Source organism: Lepidochelys olivacea (genome assembly GCF_965140295.1).
Source record: "Lepidochelys olivacea isolate rLepOli2 genome assembly, chromosome: 10".
Classification (NCBI taxonomy): domain Eukaryota; kingdom Metazoa; phylum Chordata; order Testudines; family Cheloniidae; genus Lepidochelys; species Lepidochelys olivacea.
Window position 1 is genome coordinate 85,092,401 of NC_140420.1, and position 18,663 is coordinate 85,111,063.

General features: G+C 57.2%; 2 protein-coding genes across 3 annotated transcripts; one reads left to right on the plus strand and one right to left on the minus strand.

The window, feature by feature from the left end:
• The first annotated feature begins 365 nt into the window (after positions 1-365).
• On the plus strand, positions 366-13,577 carry CATSPER2 (cation channel sperm associated 2). Its single transcript, XM_084641502.1, has 13 exons — positions 366-518; positions 591-750; positions 1,581-1,754; positions 2,434-2,502; positions 3,615-3,787; positions 4,481-4,636; positions 5,051-5,175; positions 5,941-6,119; positions 6,834-6,933; positions 10,303-10,348; positions 10,693-10,789; positions 11,189-11,350; positions 12,176-13,577. Exons 1-13 carry the CDS (start codon positions 474-476, stop codon positions 12,205-12,207), a joined length of 1,518 nt encoding a protein of 505 aa, XP_084497628.1. The 5' UTR covers positions 366-473; the 3' UTR covers positions 12,208-13,577.
• A 317-nt stretch (positions 13,578-13,894) lies between these two features.
• Positions 13,895-18,032, minus strand: LOC311527480 (zinc transporter ZIP1-like). Of its 2 annotated transcripts, none has more exons than XM_084641504.1 (3): positions 17,915-18,032; positions 15,648-15,778; positions 13,895-15,471 (listed from the first exon to the last, which is right to left on the minus strand). In XM_084641504.1, the coding sequence occupies exons 1-3, from the start codon at positions 18,027-18,029 to the stop codon at positions 14,815-14,817; spliced, it is 903 nt and encodes a 300-aa protein (XP_084497630.1). In that variant the 5' UTR covers positions 18,030-18,032; the 3' UTR covers positions 13,895-14,814. The 2 variants fall into 2 exon arrangements, with proteins under 2 accessions (XP_084497630.1, XP_084497629.1); XM_084641503.1 differs by having other exon boundaries at positions 17,909-18,032.
• Positions 18,033-18,663: the final 631 nt, after the last annotated feature.

Below are 18,663 nucleotides of genomic sequence, written 5' to 3' on the forward strand. Positions count from 1 at the left end.
AGTAAATGTTGGCAAACATCCATGTCACCGCACACTGACAACCGGCAAACAAATATTTCCAGTGGTGATAACAGAAATTTACAGATAGGCGAAGTAAGACAAATGCTGCTTGGGAACTTCAGAGTCAGCTTGAAGGATATTTACTCTGTATGTTCTGATATATGATGCTGACAATTTGTGCTTTGATCGTTATAACGTTTTAATTTTTCGAATATCGGGGGCTACTGTCATCAAATAACAATTTTCTGATCCCCTCGACTTCGCACAACTGTGAAACTTTAAATAGATTAAAGTAAAAAAAAAAAAAACCTTAAAAATAAATATTGATCCCACTTATCAAACCTGTTAAAAAAGAAATCAACTTCTGCCAAGCTGCTCCACTGAGCACCTGCCAGCTGTGTCCCCTTCCTTTCGTCCAGACTGTGAGGTCACTGCAGAGTTCTGTGATGATACAGCAAAGAACCTTCTGAGCCATGCAGGGAACAAGGAGAAGCCAAGCTGGACTCATGAATCCTCAGGTAACAACTCTCTTTGTGGGGGTCTCCATTTCAGACTGACTTCACGCTGCTGCTTTCTCTCTCTCTTTTCAGAGCCCAGAGAGTGCTTCCCAAACCAAAGTCAGCTCCCCGTTTACGCTGCTTCCCCGAGCTGATGCCATTCGCTCCAAGCTGATCTACACCTTCTACTTGATTGACCACCTTCAGGGCCTGAGCCATGCCATCCCACGGCACAATATCAAGGATTTCCTTGGTAACAAGCCACTCTCACTATGCCAACAGCTGGGGTCCTGTGAGAGGGTGGAATGAATGAGGAGCTCAGACACCTCTCAGTATCTCACCTTGAGTGCCTCTCTTTGCCCACAAACCACGTGCAGGGACCCCCACCCCCCAGCAACATGCCCTATGCTTCTCGCTCTGCTGGGCAGGCCTGCCAAGTTTCTCCAGGCTGACTGGGTAAGCTGAGGTCACTGGAGAGAGCTCTGGGCACTGAGGGTGGTGAGCCCATCTTTCTCCTAGGGTTTGACACAGTGCCCACACTGCAGAATCAGAACATACGGGAGTTTCTCTCCCCAGGAGCAGGATTGCTGACATTAACCTAGCACTGACTCCGGAGGAGGTGTGGGCTTCACAGGTAGGGTTCCTGGAGGTGCCAGCCTGATTTGCTTCCCTCCACATCCTAGCTGCAAATGGCTATGTGACGTGGCTGCAGCTGGGCTGTGGCTCTATACTGGGCTTTGGGTGAGTTGTCTAAGCTGCTCTCCTACCTGTATTTATTCTCCACAACTGAGGCAGGAAAGGCCTAGATCCTCAAAATGAATGGACATGGATGGACGTTAGAAGCCTACATACGTTTGAGGATCTGGGCCAAAATGTGTGTTTTTCTGCACCCATGCAGCTCCCCCAGGGGTATCACTCAGCAGTGCAGGCAGGGGACAGGCATTTTCAGCCCCCCTCCTTACTGACTGAAACGCTCTCCTGCTAGGAACAGGTCTAGCTGTGCTGGACTCTCTGGCTCCTCTTCCTCCCTGCATGTCCTCTGGGACCCCCCTGGGAGGAGTTCTGTGTCACTGTTCCCTACAGACCCCAAGAAGCAGAGGAAGCTGATGCTCACAGACCATAACCAGCTGGTTCGTTTCAACATCACCCCAGTCAGGAACACCATCATCACCCCAGAGAAACGCCTACGTAACCGCATCCAAGTGCGCTGCAGCCGCTGGCCTCCCCTGACCATGTGGGCATCCTGGGTCCTGAACAGTATCCTTTGACAAATCAGGACTGATGCTGCCATCGGGCGAGTAAGGGAGTCTGGTATGAAGAGAAGGAAAAAATAGTCCCTAAGTGTGATAGACAAAATCAGCTGCAAGAGAAGTGATGGAATCCCAGTAGCTTGGGACTGGACAAAGCGGAGAGTTGACCAGCAGGGGGCTGGATAAATTTTTCCATCTCTGTATTCTGTGGTTCTAGTTGTCAGTGCTTCCCACCTGTACATAAGGTCCAATTTAGTGGATGAAATCTGAATTGTTGCCTAATGAGGAGTGGGGTAAGTGCCGTGAGGAGGGTGGTCAGGGTAGAGAAGGAACAGAGGTACAGGCCAGGAAATGGGCGCTTCGAGGCTCCAAGCTACAGGTGGATGGTGGTTTCCCCACATGCCTTTCCTCTGACATGGGTAAACAGCTCATGACCTCCTGTCTACCGGTTCAGTGGCTGAGGCACATGCTTGAGGGTGTGTTAGGATGCTTGTGCTGGTATTTGGGCTTGATGGGATGCTGTACTCCTTTGGGGGTTGTGTGTGGAGCTCTGTTACTTCAGCAGTAGAGCTGCTCTGGATACTACCCATTGTCTTATGAGTTCTCAAGTGTAGGTGCCCCAGCCCCTGTAGAGTCTGACAGAATAACACAGAGTTTCCTGCATATTTCTCAGCGAGAAACCCCAGGTACCATCTTCAAAAGCTTCATCATCTTTCTCATCTTCCTGAACATGCTGGTTCTTATGATCAAGAGCGGTGAGAGGGAGACGGGGCCTCTATGCGTGTGAAAGTAGTGCCAGCCTGGCAGCCTTGGGGGCAGAACCCCTCTGTGCCCAAGCATATATAGTGTTTGTGGGCTCAGGCCCCTGCAGCCTGCCTCCAGAGGCAAGACAGGGATGCTGGGGCAGTCTATAATTGGAGCAAGGGGCTGCCAATGAGAACCAAGTTATGGTGGTTTTGTGGTGTAGGCACCTGTCCATGACGTATTGAATTCAGAGCACCGTCTAATTTCAGCTAAGCCACCAACAAGTCATCAGATGGTGACGGCTCTCCATCACCACTGCCCTGACCTAGAGTCAGTGACATAAAAGTGGAGAGCCCAGAGCCCATCACCAGTCTCTAGGCAACTCAGCCCTCATTACTGGACACCAATTCCTTCCTCAGGCTCATTCCCCTGCTCAAAATCTCACCTCTCCCAGCTCTTCCACTCCTGGCTGGTGCTGTCTCCCCTCCACGTCCCTATCTCCCACCGGGCTTAGGCACTCAGCCCCCACTGTTCTTTTCACTAGGGCTATGTCCTTCTACAGTGCTCCACTTGTTACAGAGTCTCTGGTACCTGGTAGAGATTGAAGTCCCTGCTCCAAGGAGGCACAATCCAAGCTTGGGATGACTGAGACAGGATGTTGGGGAGGGAGTTGCTAAGGCCTCTCCTGTGCTCACCTCCCCCAAGAGTCCTAACATCTCCAGTCTCCACTAGCGAGGAGCCACTTCCAGGGCCAGAGGAGAAGGACTTGACTATGCTAAACATTAACAAGCAGGGGACCAACTCCACTAGCACCTTAGGAGTGTATGTACCAGCAACGTGCGTCCTGAACAGTCTGCCCCACAGGGCACAGCCAGCAAATGCCTGCGAGTTCCCAGAGACCAGTTACTCAGTGCTTCTCAACTGGTGCCCTCCCCTGCAGACCTCTGACTCCAAGTCCAGCTTTGCCTCTGAGCATGGCACGATCCTCAGCTGGGGCTGGACATGTTGAATAGTCAGTGATACACAAGGAGTTTCTGTCTATCCCCCTCTTCATGCTATTTCCCTTCCCCAGTCAACACTTTGCTGGAGCCAGGCTTCAGCAACTGTCTCTTGTGCTTCCCAGAGGTGATGGACAATATGGATGTCAGCCTGGTGAACCTGAAGCTCGCCTTAGAGGTGACCGTCTGGGTCATCCTCCTCATTTTTATCATGGAGATTTTGCTGAATTGGATTGTTAGTTTCAGAGGCTTCTGGAAAAGCAGCTGGAATGTCTTCGACTTCAGCATTACCATAGTGGTGAGAGACACGGGGGAGTCTACAGGGGAGGGGAAGCAAAGGGCAAGGCATGGACCACAAGACTAGCTCCCTGTTGCTTCATCACCTTGGGTAGCCTTGTGTCCAGAAAGTTCTGGTGGGACTCACAGTTCAGGGGACTTTCTCAAGGGGTCCCAAAGCAGGACAGAGACTGCTCCTCTTTGGCTACTCAGGCTCATTATTGGTCATGTATTGTGGTGCCCAAATGCCTCAGAACTACCAGTGGTTTTGTGATGCTTACATCTGCCCTCTAGGGAGTTCCAGTCCATCACCAAGTTCCAGCATCACCACTTTGGGCTATGTGGTGTCTCTTCTGGCCCCAGCTCCTGGAGTCATGTGATTGTGAAGCTCAACTTTCATTATAGGCAAAAAAATGTAAAAGGGAAATTTCTGGTTAGGAAGAAAAAGCTGGAAAATGTGACCCCTAAAGGCTCAAAACTTAGAAAGCAAAGACAAGACCCAGAATTTATTATTTTTAAAGCCATGATTCTGTGGGCACTGACTCATGCTTACCAAACCTTGAGGGAAGAAGGCTGCAATGCAGAGGGGTGGTAGTGGGTTGATGCCCTGTTAAGTGGCTGTGTGGGGGGCAGGTGGGGTGTGGCTTGGCCTGACTCTGCAGGGCAGCATAACCTGAACATGGTCATCTTGCTGCTCTGTTCCCTTGGCTCATAGTCCGTGATCCCCGAGTTCCTGGACATCGTTGGCGTAACCAACAAGATAGCTGCCATGAGTTTCATCAGGGCCTTCCGCATCCTCCGCACCTTAAAGCTCTTCTCCAAATTCCGGCAAGTTCGGGTGATCATCCTGGCAATAGCAAAGACCTTGAAGGTACAAAACCGGTGAGGTGGGGGCATGCTGAGACAGGTGCCAGAGCTGGGGGGCGGAGCTGCATGTATGCCAAACTCCTTCCTGTTGGTTAGTCTCCCAGCACTCAGCCTTGCCCTGGGTACATAGCACTGGCCTCCCAGCACTGCCACCTGCCCCTTGCCCCCATTTACGGAACCCCAGCCCCTAATGCTCACATACTGATGTTAATTTTTAACAGCCCCCCCCCGCCACAAGCCCTTGGCTGTACCTGCCCTGTTTTGCTCCTCGCTGCTGCAGGCCTTGGCCTAGCCCACCCCCTGTTGCTGAGCAGCATCCTTGTTGTTCTGTGTCTAATCTAGACTGTAAACTCCCTGGGCAGCATCAGCCCCCAAGCTCCCCTCAGCCCTGGCTCCTCTCTGCTTCTCCCCTGCCCAGGCTATGACCTTCATCCTGCTGCTCTTGCTGGTTTTCTTCTATGTGTTTGCTGTATCTGGCATCTTCTTCTTTGAGAGCTACAGTCGGTCAGACCGCACCGACCTGGAGTTCAGCATGTATTTCAGGTACATCTCCTTGCTTATGTTAGTGTAATGCCCCATCACCCAGCAGCAAGACACCCTCGAACCTCTGGTCATGGGGGGGGGGGGCACTGTTCTACTCTTTCACCTTTCTACTCCTGTTCCTCAGCTGGGTGATCTCACAACCTCTGGGAGGACATGGGGCTGCAGAGCCAGCTGCAAGGAGTGGAGCCGTGGGGATGCAGGTGGCCCTGGGCTGGGGAATACATTGACACTTTACAGCTTGACACTGATGGGTGCTGGGCTCCAGGGGGACACCCCCAAGGCCTAGCAGCTGCCAAAAGCTGGGCTTTGTGCTTGATGACACCCCCCTCCTCCCTCGGACTCCAGTGCCTTCTCTTTGATGTATGTATGTGGTCTAACTGTGGAACTGCTGGATGCTCTTGGAGATGCTGAGGACAGTCGTAGTGCCATGTAGCAGTGATATAAGGCTGCAGCTCACAAGCCCTGGCCAGTGTCTGAGTTGGACCATGTTAGTCTAGACCTCCCTCTGACGGGGGCCTGCCCGTTGTGCATGGCAGAATGCTGGGGCCAAGCAAACTGCTTACCTGAGTGTCATGCTGTCACCTTCCCAGCAAAAGGGCCACAACTAACTGATGCCAGCCCCCTCCTCTGCAGCATCCCTGCACTTAGACTCAGCCGAGAGATCACCAGCAAAGCAGCGGGTGGCCCTGAGCCAACTTGGACCCCACAGGCTCAATAGGCCTCAAGGTCAATGCAGCATGCCCTGAAGCTGTTCTCCGCCCGCAGGGATATCCCCAACACCTTGGTGACACTGTTCATCCTCTTCACCATGGATCACTGGTATGCCCTGCTCCAGGACACATGGAAGATACCTGAGATGAACAAGGTCATCAGCAGCCTCTATATCATCCTCTGGCTGCTGATTGGTTCCTTCATGTTCAGGAACATCTTTGTGGCAATTATGGGTAAGTGCCTGGGCCCTACACACTGCCCAGGCCGCAGGAACCCTACAGCCTCCCATGCTGGCACGTGGTGGGGCTCTGACAGTCCCCATGCAAAGCCCTCTGCCCACAGTGGCTCCCTATTGCTACATCTAGTTCCCCTGCAAAGCAAAGTTTGGGCCCTTCTCAGCTTCTGGTGGTACCTGCTTCAGGCTAGTGTGGGAGGCTTCCACCTTATAAACTCAGGACAGGTCTTGCCCCTGTCCTTGCAGACTCTCTGGACAACTAGAAAACTCCTAGAATCACAGCAGGACAGGGACTACGCATGGGAAAGCAGAGTAACTGGTGGGTGGGGATTGTGACTTGGTCACACCTGTTTAACTGAAACATCTGACAAACCAAGAGGACTGGTGCCAAAGGTTCAACACCCCAGCCCTTTGGTTTAGGGCTGAAGGAATCCCTGTTCAGCTCTCTGGTACTTCAAGGAGACCGTGAGCAAAAAGAAGGTAGTATTTGATGTTCCTATGGTAAGAGACAAGCAGAAATAAACCCTGTTTTGAAAAATAACCTTCTGGCTGCTGCCCTAGATCCCAGCTCACCAGGTATAAAGTCTAGCGGGTTCTGGGCAGCAGTGGCACACAGAAGGGTAACAGTCTGTAGGGAAGCCTTCACCCCCCCACCGCCCCTTCTAAGAACCTCAGGACCCCCAGGGCTTAATGGGGGCTCTGGGTTTGTCAGTGACTAATTTCCAGATGATCCGGAGTGACCTGGCTGAAGAGGTGAAGCAGATAGAGGCCCAGAAGAAAGCAGATTTATTTAAAACACAGATTATAGAGAGGTGAGTGAGTACAGCACCCACCGCACCTCGGGCTGGTCTGGGGACTATCACACCATCTAGTCTGCAGCCCAGGCCACTGCCCCACCGCAGCCACTACCACCACACCAAAGTATGACAGCCCCCAGGAGATGCAGCTGTCCTGTACCCCAGCAGAGACTGATGGGCACCAGTGCCCAAGGCCCCTGCAGTGGTGGCAGGTGATTATGTGAGGTGGTTATGGGGTTGAGGGTGCAATCCAGACCAACAGGGGATTGAGTCGCTACCTGCCCTATAACTCTGGTGTCTCAAATTCTTTGCTACTTTAACTCCCTGCCCAGCACGTTCACAGTCAGCAACAAGCAGGCAGGTCCCATCCTGAGTGTCTGTGTGCTTCATAGCCCTAGTCCAGCAGGTCTGACCCCAGCACCCTGCCAGCCACACTCCAGTCAGAGTCCCCGCTCTCTACCAGCCTCGGGTGCTACTTGCAGAGTGATGCCAACACACACCCACTCCTAAATCTTCCCACATCCATGTGCTCTGTAATGTCCAGTGCTCACCTGGACAGGTCAGAGACATAATATGGCTTGTTTGTTCCTCAAGACACAAAAAAGCATCACAGCACGTTTACTGGGATAAATACACACTCTGCTACATGCACAGCATTGAGTTGGTTTACAGTAAAAATAAAATAAAAATCTATTAACAATAGGTCCTAGGATCAATGATGCCAACAAATAGGAATAAAGTTAGAAGGGTTACAACACACATCTAAAAGTCTCAGACTTAATCTAGCAAGCTGCAGGCTTTGTTCAAGCTGTTGTCTCTGACCAGTCATTCATCTTTGCCACCATGGCTGGCTTTCCCTGTCCAGGACCTTCCACAGAAGTACCAGGTGCTGGTTTTCCTTGTCTTCCTAGGTAAAAGATCTTTGCCTAAGAAGGTTTATCACCTACACTTAGGCTATGTCTACACTGGCAATTGACCGATAAAACTTTTGTCTTTCAGAGGTGTTAACTCTCCCCCTGCCTGAAAGACAAATTTTGGCATGACAAGCGCCAGTGAGAACAGCACGTTTTAGGCAGGGGAGCGCTCCTGCCAACAACAGAAACGCTGCTTGTTGGGGGTGGAAGTTTGTCAGCAGGAGAGCCGACAAACAGCAGCTACACTGCACGACTTTTAGCAACACAGCTGTAATGACAGCTATGTTGCTAAAAGCTGTGTAGTGTAGACACAACCTCAGTTCCCAGAGACTTCAACCCCTGTTTGGCTGAAGGGCCTGTCTTTCTAAGCTTGCACAAGTTCTGTTCCCCTGAGTCTGTCCAGTGACACATGCCAAAGATGGCATCTGTCCGTGCTTATAGCTCCTGAAGTTCAAAGTCTTTGTTTCAAGAGGCAGATGGTCTCACGCTACTTCCCCCTTCCTGTGGGCTTCCCACCCTCTGCATGTAAATGGGGCTGCCATTGTTTTGAGACAGGTGCCTTCCCTTGGTCTGGGAGGGACCCTTTTTCTCCCTGGTTGAGCACAGACTTAAAGCACAATATCATTAAGTATCCAGATTCCTCATACAGGGTTAATACAGACATCTCTCAATGATATTACTCACCAGTGTGGCATCAGCTTCCAGAAAAGCCCTCACTTGAGACACTTTTGTAATACAGTGATACTGCATTCAACCAGCTGATTCCATGGCTGTTCATTCAGGCTCTTTATAGACCAGTAAATCTTTGCAATGGACTTTTCTGAGGTCACCCCTAAAAGTGACGTTCATTCAAGCTGAGAAAGGCAACAGGGAGTCTGGTGGTGAAGGAAGCGCCATGCTCTTTCTTCCTCCAGGGGGTAGCTTAATAGCTTTGTCTACCTAATGTGTAAAAATGGACCTTCATTCTCCTTGCCTGAAGACCAGGCTGACACATTCCTCTGTTTAGGGCAGACTCCCCCAGCATGCCCAGTTTAGTCATAATTGCAGCACATATCCATAACTCTCAATCCACACCATGTACATACTGATCAATAGCATTCTTGTGATGTAAGTTAGTAGTTCTCAAAGGATAGCGTACAAAATGTGGCTTGCGAGATATTACAATAGCATGTAGGGTGTGAATACCGGGGGGTTACAGTCAGAGATATACCCAGATAATCTGGGCAAGTGGCCCACACTCTCACGCTGCAGAGGAAGGCAAAAGCCCCTTGTCACAGATCCACCAGATTGGTGCTATGCCCCCAGCTTTGGAACAGTCTCTTGGAGGGGCTCCTTTGGTGAGCCAGACCCCCTGGGGGTTTCACTCTGCTTTCAGGGTCAGCCACATGCTCTCACCACCTCCAGAGACTGAACCTCTGGGGCTCCATCCCTCCTGCTTCACAGCAAATCCAACTGCAACAGCCTGGCAGAGACTTGCCCACTCTCCAGGGACTAAGCACCTTGCCCAATGGCTGCAGACACATGCTGTGAAAACAGGTTTATAGTCACCTGGACACAGCCTAGGAAGGCCTTCGGGCAGCACAGAGAAATGAAGGTCCATGCTAGTCAGCCTAGAGCACTTCACCAGCCCCACTGCTGTGAAGCCCAGTTCATGCTTGGTCTCTTCCTGACTGCCTTCCTTAGTTCCTAAGTGAAAAGCCCAGTCCATTTTTCCCCACTTTCCCCTCCGCATCCTTTGTTCCCTCTGATGAGTTAGAAACCACCTTCTAATTTCCAGCCTGAATTTGTTCTTGTGCCAACATTGTCCTTTAGCGTCAATAGCCCTTCACCCTCCCTGGTGCTCATCTCCCTGATGTATTTATAGCTAGTAGTCATAGCCCCTCTCTGCCTTCATTGTGCCAGGCTAAACAAGACCAGCTCTTCCAGTCACTTCTCATAAGGCAGGACCTCCATTCCCCTAGTAGCTCTTCTCTGCATCTGTTCCAGTCTGAATTCACTTTTCTTGCCCATGGGTGACCAGAACTGTACACAGTGCCTCACACACTGGCATGAATACTTCTCTCTCTGCTGGAAACATCTTGCCTGCCAGGAGCACATTTGCGTTTTTTGCAGTGCATCACTGGTAGCTGATGCTTGATCACAGGATGACTAACACACCCAGCTCTCTCTCCTCCTCTGCTGCTGCTTCCAACTGAGGTCTGCAAAACTTAGACTCTAAGTGCATGACCTTGCACTTTGTGCAAGGTGTTGAGCTCCCCTCACAACCGAGGCCACTGCCCCATGGCTTACATCCGTCCTGCTGGGGGGCAGGGATAGGGATCTCCCGACACAGCCAACATCCATGCCAGGCACCCTTCTGCTCCCTGCTGGGAGCAACTGCACAGCCCGTGCTCTCCCAGGGCAGCCCCATGTGAGTTCTCTCACTCCCTGGGTTGGGACCCTTATTAATATCTACTTTTTGACTATATAGGAGACACAGCCAGCTCATCTCAGCAGACAGCCCACAGATGCCCTTGGTGAGCATGGGTATCCATAAGCATTAAGGGATGGCAATGATGGGTAAGCACCTGAGGAACCTGTCCCCCAGAGCACAGAAGGGCAAGGACTGCTGAAGAAGCCCTCAGAAGGGCAAGGACTGCTGGGTTTGGCCTTAACTCAGAATTCAGCCCTGGGCAGGCACCTGCCTACAATACAGGGCTCCGCCCCTGCACCCATGCCCACCCTAGCTGGACTCTGACAGCTTGCCTGCCAGGCCCTTTATTCCAGGCCATGTTGTGGCTGACCTAGATCACCATCCATGGCAGGGTTTAGAACCAGCAGCGTTTCTCTCCAGCGCTATGTTGGGTTCCTCTCTCTTCAGCAGGTCTCAGGCTTGGAGGTTTGCCCAGGAGCAGAGGCAGCCCCTAGTGCGCAGCAGCCAGAGTACATGGTGGTAGCGAAGCAGAGTGTGAAGGACTGTAAGTGCACATGCCCCACATAGGGCAGGGGGAGTTTCCGCCTAGCTGCAGGAGCCTGAGCAGAGCTATGCTGAGCTAACTCGGCTCCTGCTCTGCATTTCGTTGTGCTGGGGAGACTGCAGTCCAAGGGATACCCCTTCCTGGGAGCACCAAACCCAAGGCCTTGGGTGCAGGGGCAGAGAGCAGCAGAAGGGAGGACCACAGCGAGCCACTCTCCTTCCCCCAGCAGCAGGAGCCCCTGTTCCATGTGCAAGGGGAGGGGGCATTAGAAACAGAAGGGCCCTTTCTGTCCCCTCACAGCAGGGCAGGAATCTCATACCACCATGCAGGAGGTGCATGGAAATCATTGGGGGGGGGGGGCTTTGCCAGTCCTGAAGCTGCAGCCTTTGCCTCTGCTAGTGGACTGGGAGACATACATCCACCAGAACCTGCAGAGCCTGGTGGAGGTCAATGAGGATGGATGGGTGGTGTGGCCCAGCGACTCCCTCTTCCGCTACTTTGAACTGCTGGAGCAGCTGCAGCACAACCTCGAAGAGCGCAAGAGGCTGCAGCATTATGCAGGTGAGTAGGAGGCAAACAGCACGGGGGGGGGGGGGGGGAGGAGGTTCCTGAGCACACAGGGGAAGACGTGCTCCTTCTCCTCCTTTGGGACACTGCCTGGCCTTCTTTCTGCCTGCAGCATTTCATTCTTCTCAGCCCCTCTCCCACCAGCAGCAAAACAACCCCCCAGCTAGGGAACAGGGCTCCCTGCAAGGCAATTTCCATGCCCCAGGACTGCTCCCTCCCCCATTTGCTCTTGGGGCAGGGCATGCTCATTGCTATTGACCAGGAAGGCTAGTTGTCCCCCATTCATAACTAGGTGCCCAGAATGGAAGAGACTGTTCTGGGGGAAGTCACCCCAGGGCAGGGTCTGCTGTGCACATAGAGCCCACTGCCTTTGCCCCAGGTCCTGGCACCAGCACCCCAGCATTCTCCTAGTCTGAACTGCATTGAATTGCCTACCCCTTCCATTTATTTCTCTGACCTCCCTGGGATGTGTGGGTCCTCCCAACTTGGCACAGTGGTTACATGCTCAGATGATGCTGTCTAGCCTCAGCTTCCTGTCATGCTGGTAGATCAGCACCTCTCCACCCCTGCTGCTCAGCACAGCTGCACAAGTAGCTGAGTGGCTCATGCCCCTCCAGGATCACAGCAGCTCTCTACCAGCAGAAAGCCGCTAGCTGCAGAGATCTGAGCACAGGAGTGGTTGGCCCTTGCCATTCTGCAGGACTGTCTCCTCCACTTATGTAATTCGCTACAAGCTGATCAGCCCCTATGGTTGGGGGAAAGTGCCATTACTTTACCAGCAGCAAACAGCCAGACCTCTTCTACCTTTCTTTCCTACAGTCATGGCCTTATTAAACATAGAGGACAAGTAAGGAGCCACGTCCAAGGGACTCTGTGCAGCAGGAGAGCCCTTCCCACCAGGGGAGAAGTTAGCACCACTATGCTACAGAGAGAACTACAGAACTGCCAGCAGGAACAGCTGCCCCAACTCCTCCCTCCCCTGAATTTCTGCATTCCCTCTCCAATCCCCACACCAATCCTGTTGCAAGCTCAAGGCAGCTGGCCTTAGAGGCAGTGTTTAAGACCTGGGCTAGATTAAATAGGAAGTAGCTGACCTTTGTATTCTTGGCAGCATGGGCTGATTACACAGCTGATTCAGCCTTCCTCCCCAGGGGTCAGCCCTCCATTCCCTTCCCTTAGCTGTGGCTGCTCCCCCCGGCACTGCACAGCATAAGTGCCCCACAAGCCTGCCTCCCTTTTCCCTTGGGGTGTTGATGCAGGCTAACTGCACCATGGTTGGCATGCTGGAGCTGCCAACCTTCAACAAGGATGCTGGGTCTGGGGCAACTCAAGAACCATCCTCCAAGCTGCAGGCCTTGCCCAGCCTGTGCTACATAGTAGTGCTTTGGGGAGGGTGGGGAAGTGCTTCCCCTCAGCTCTCTGCAGGAAGTGGCCAGCAGTGGCAGATAGGGAAGGGATGGCAGAGCCTAGATTCTTTATAGATCCAGTTTACAGGATTCTCATCTGCTCTTGCCCACAGCAGCAGTTCCTTTGGGGTCCTCCATTACTGGTGCCACCCCCATCTGCTAGCATCAGGAAATAAAAAGAGGCATGGGCTAGAGGTCAGCACTGCTACTGTGGGAAGTGGGGCTCCGTTCCCAGTTCCTCCAGGACAGACTGCAAGATCACAGGGAAGTCTCCCCATCCATAGAACAGGGTTAAGGCCCAGCTCACAGGAACACACAGATTGATTCTTCAGCTGGAGACCAGGCTTGTCTCAGCAAACTCAACCCGGGCACTGCATTCCCTGCAGCACCTGGGTTGTGGACCCTGGGTACTACCCAGTGGTTACCTGGGGGAAGCATCTCCTCCTCTGGGGGATGAGCCATTGTGCCCGAAGAGCAGTCCTCTGTCCTGGGCACAGCCCCTGCCACCCAGGTCCACAACCTAGCCTGCCTTCTCCTAAGCCTGCAAGGAGCTTGCACTTCACTCTCCATTGCTCACCAGAGGGCACTGCAGCACCAAGCAAGCCTGGCCTGAGAGAGGGCTGTTCCCATCCCCTGCCCCAGGCTGCTGCCCACAGGGCCATAACAGAGTATTGTCCTGCCCTCCCTCATGCCAGGCCCCTTCTCCCTGCATTCATAGAATCATAGAATATCAGGGTTGGAAGGGACCTCAGGAGGTATCTAATCCAACCCCTTGCTCAAAGCAGGACCAATCCCCAATTAAATCATCCCAGCCAGGGCTTTGTCAAGCCTGACCTTAAAAACTTCTAAGGAAGGAGATTCCACCACCTCCCTAGGTAACACATTCCAGTGTTTCACCACTCTCCTAATGAAAAAGTTTTTCCTAATATCCAACCTAAACCTCCCCCACTGCAACTTGAGACCATTACTCCTGTTTTGTCATCTGCTACCACTGAGAACAGTCTAGATCCATCCTCTTTGGAACCCCCTTTCAGGTAGTTGAAAGCAGCTATCAAATCCCCCCTCATCCTTCTCTTCTGCAGACTAAACAATCCCAGTTCCCTCAGCCTCTCCTCATAAGTCATGTGTTCCAGTCCCCTAATCATTTTTGTTGCCCTCCGCTGGACTCTTTCCAGTTTTTCCACATCCTTCTTGTAGTGTGGGGCCCAAAACTGGACACAGTACTCCAGATGAGGCCTCCCTCGATCTGCTGGCAATGCCCCTACTTATACAGCCCAAAATGCCATTGGCCTTCTTGGCAACAAGGGCACACTGCTGACTCATATCCAGCTTCTCGTCCACTGTAACCCCTAGGTCCTTTTCTGCAGAACTGCTGCCGAGCCACTCGGTCCCTGGTCTGTAGCGGTGCTCCACGGTGCTTCCTTTGCTCTGCTCTCTGCGCCAGGCTGGGGCAGCGGTTTCAGGGCTGACTCTGGCCCTGCTCAGCCACCACACTCCAGGGCATCTCACAGGATTAGCTCTCTGCCTTTCCCATGCAATGGAGATGCACCCCCACACACAGAAGGGCACACCCCAGGAGCCTGTCTCCTGCCAGAACCTGGACCTCCCCCAGCAGGGAGTAGAGGAAGCTGGCTTTCCTGGGCGCAGCAGAGTCTTTAATAGAAGCCATACAATTTCCACTTGTAAAATCAGTACAATAGCCGTTTAAAAGGATAAAATGGAGGGGCTGCTGTGGTGATGGGGGTGTTCACGAAACATTGGAGTGATCATGATCAGGCATGATCGGCCCAAGTGCAGGCATTACACTTATGAACAGCATGCTGCTAAACTATTAAGCCAGGCCCTACTCTGACTCCAGAACAAAAACCAGGCTGCCCTGAACCCACCCCCAAGACCCTCCCACCCCTAAAACTCTGCCCAAGAGGCATCCCAGTCCATCTCCAGGAGACACTGGTAGCAGGGGCTGAACCTGCAGCTGATGGTTTCCCAGGCCAGTGCCTGCCTCAGTACATGTGAGCGCAGCCAGCAGCTGCCCAAGCAGGGCCAATGGCGTCAGCCCAGGAAGCGCAAGGCAGCCATGACTGAGAAGCCCAGCAGCATGGAGAGCACTTTGGGCAGGCGGCACTTCGGGGAGTTCAGTTCATGAGGCAGGATCTCAAGGAAGGTGATATAGACAAAGGTCCCTGCAGCAATCCCTTCCAGCAGGCACTGGGCCATGGTGCTGCTGGGGCCCGGGTTCTGCATCATCACAATCCCCACTGCGATGCCAAGGGGAGACATGAGGGCAAAGGTGCCAATCAGAGCCACAAACCAGCAGGCGGGGACCTGGCTCTGGAGCAGCAGGAGCGAGAGGCTGACAGCAATCACGCTCTTATGCGCCACGATGGCGATGCAGATCTGCAGCACCTTGGACTCCGTGTCCTGCAGCCCCACGGCCAGGCCCTCGAACAGGGAGTGCACCGATAGAGATAGGAAGAGGACAAAGGAGCGGAAGGACGAGTGGGCCGGGAAGTCTGCAGGCAAGTGAGGCGCACCCGTCTCCACCACCCACTCACCAGTGTCTGCTGGCTGAGGGGTGGCCTCCCCACAGGAGAGGAGGGGGGTGGCCTCCCCTGACCGCCGCTCACTGCAGTCCAGGACCATGTGCTCGATTATGAGAACCAGCAGGAAGCCAAGAGTCAGGACGAATTCAGGAAAGGGAAAATCCACCTGGGGAAGCAGAGAAAGCATTAGCCCGAGCAGAGGCCTCCGGACCCCCAACCCAGCAGAGACGGTGGAGATGACCCCAGGCCAGCTGGTGGGGCTGCAGCTAGGAACCGGGAGGAACAGCAAGCCCAGCTGGCCCATCCCAGCGCTATTCGGGGAGGGGGCTGCGGGGTACCTACCGTGATCTGCTGGCTCCGCAGCTCCTCCCGCATGTCAGACAGAGAGTCAGGGACGATGTCCAGCAGGCAGGTGGCCAGGAAGATTCCTCCAGCCACGCAGCCGACAAAGCTGCGCCACCGCCCGTGGATCCCTGCTCCAGAGAGGGAGCAGTCAGCGTGACAGCCCCCCCCGGGAGACCCCGTCCCGCGGGGGGGGCAGGGTCCCGGCGTCCTCCCCCCCCACTGGGAGACCCTGTCCCGCGGGGGGGGGCAGGGTCCCAGCGTCCTCCCTCCCCCCCCACTGGGAGACCCCGTCCCGCGGGGGGGGGCAGGGTCCCGGCGTCCTCCCTCCCCCCCCCACTGGGAGACCCCGTCCCGCGGGGGGGGGCAGGGTCCCGGCGTCCTCTCTCTCCCCCCCCACTGGGAGACCCCGTCCCGCGGGGGGGGGGCAGGGTCCCGGCGTCCTCTCTCTCCCCCCCCACTGGGAGACCCCGTCCCGCGGGGGGGGGGCAGGGTCCCGGCGTCCTCTCTCTCCCCCCCCACTGGGAGACCCCGTCCCGCGGGGGGGGGGCAGGGTCCCGGCGTCCTCTCTCTCCCCCCCCACTGGGAGACCCCGTCCCGCGGGGGGGGCAGGGTCCCGGCGTCCTCTCTCTCCCCCCCCACTGGGAGACCCCGTCCCGCGGGGGGGGGCAGGGTCCCGGCGTCCTCTCTCTCCCCCCCCACTGGGAGACCCCGTCCCGCGGGGGGGGGCAGGGTCCCGGCGTCCTCTCTCTCCCCCCCCACTGGGAGACCCCGTCCCGCGGGGGGGGGCAGGGTCCCGGCGTCCTCTCTCTCCCCCCCCACTGGGAGACCCCGTCCCGCGGGGGGGGGCAGGGTCCCGGCGTCCTCTCTCTCCCCCCCCACTGGGAGACCCCGTCCCGCGGGGGGGGGCAGGGTCCCGGCGTCCTCTCTCTCCCCCCCCACTGGGAGACCCCGTCCCGCGGGGGGGGGCAGGGTCCCGGCGTCCTCTCTCTCCCCCCCCACTGGGAGACCCCGTCCCGCGGGGGGGGGCAGGGTCCCGGCGTCCTCTCTCTCCCCCCCCACTGGGAGACCCCGTCCCGCGGGGGGGGGCAGGGTCCCGGCGTCCTCTCTCTCCCCCCCCACTGGGAGACCCCGTCCCGCGGGGGGGGGGCAGGGTCCCGGCGTCCTCTCTCTCCCCCCCCACTGGGAGACCCCGTCCCGCGGGGGGGGGCAGGGTCCCGGCGTCCTCTCTCTCCCCCCCCACTGGGAGACCCCGTCCCGCGGGGGGGGGCAGGGTCCCGGCGTCCTCTCTCTCCCCCCCCACTGGGAGACCCCGTCCCGCGGGGGGGGGCAGGGTCCCGGCGTCCTCTCTCTCCCCCCCCACTGGGAGACCCCGTCCCGCGGGGGGGGGCAGGGTCCCGGCGTCCTCTCTCTCCCCCCCCACTGGGAGACCCCGTCCCGCGGGGGGGGGCAGGGTCCCGGCGTCCTCTCTCTCCCCCCCCACTGGGAGACCCCGTCCCGCGGGGGGGGGCAGGGTCCCGGCGTCCTCTCTCTCCCCCCCCACTGGGAGACCCCGTCCCGCGGGGGGGGGCAGGGTCCCGGCGTCCTCTCTCTCCCCCCCCACTGGGAGACCCCGTCCCGCGGGGGGGGGCAGGGTCCCGGCGTCCTCTCTCTCCCCCCCCACTGGGAGACCCCGTCCCGCGGGGGGGGGCAGGGTCCCGGCGTCCTCTCTCTCCCCCCCCACTGGGAGACCCCGTCCCGCGGGGGGGGGCAGGGTCCCGGCGTCCTCTCTCTCCCCCCCCACTGGGAGACCCCGTCCCGCGGGGGGGGGCAGGGTCCCGGCGTCCTCTCTCTCCCCCCCCACTGGGAGACCCCGTCCCGCGGGGGGGGGCAGGGTCCCGGCGTCCTCTCTCTCCCCCCCCACTGGGAGACCCCGTCCCGCGGGGGGGGGCAGGGTCCCGGCGTCCTCTCTCTCCCCCCCCACTGGGAGACCCCGTCCCGCGGGGGGGGCAGGGTCCCGGCGTCCTCTCTCTCCCCCCCCACTGGGAGACCCCGTCCCGCGGGGGGGGCAGGGTCCCGGCGTCCTCTCTCTCCCCCCCCACTGGGAGACCCCGTCCCGCGGGGGGGGGGGCAGGGTCCCGGCGCCCTCCCCCCCCGGAGACCCCGTCCCGCGGGGGGGGCAGGGTCCCGGCGTCCTCTCCCCCCCCCGCACTGGGAGACCCCGTCCCGCGGGGGGGGGCAGGGTCCCGGCGCCCTCCCCCCCCGGGAGACCCCGCACGCACCCGCGCCCGCGCCCGCGCCCCGCAGCCGCCCGGGGAGCAGCCCGGGGAGCAGCCCGCAGAGCAGCGGCAGGAGCAGCAGCCCGAGCAGGCCGCCCAGCTTGGCCGCCAGCAGGGACCGCATGACGCCGCCTCGGGGCGCGCGGCCGCCGCGCGAGCTTTAAACCCGCTCTCCGCGGGACAGGCCCCGCCCACAGCACTCCCGCCCCCGCACGCGGATTGGCCAGAGCCGCCGAAAGGGGCGGAGCCCTCACGGCGAGGGGCGGGGCTTGCGCGCAGGCGGGCGCGCCCCAGCTGGGCCGGTTGCACGTGGTCGGTGCCGAGCGGGGGGGGCGGTTCGCCGCGGGCCCCGGGCTCGCTGCGCCGAGCTCGGCTCCCCCCGGCGGGGCGGGGCGGGGCGGGCCGAGGGGCTGCCGGTGCCTGCTGGGGGCTGGGGCTGGTAGCTCCCTGGGAGCGGGCCGCCTCTCTGCTCCCGGGCCGGGGCGGGCCGCAGAGCTGGTCGCCCGCGGTTCCTGCTCTGTCCCCGCAGCCCCCTGAAGTGGAGACGGGAAGGGAGGTGCCCGGCAGCCGGCGGAGGGAGCGCTCCTGGGCCTCGGGGCATTGACTCTGGGTTCAGAACCTGGCCGTGGCGTCCCCTCGCCGCTCTCCGAGGGCTGCTCGTGTGGGTGGGTTCCTGGGCCGTCTGGCAAAGAGGAGGGATGGGAGAATCTAGCAGCAGAAGTTTTAATGCCCCTCAGTAAGTCTCACCCCCTTAGTTG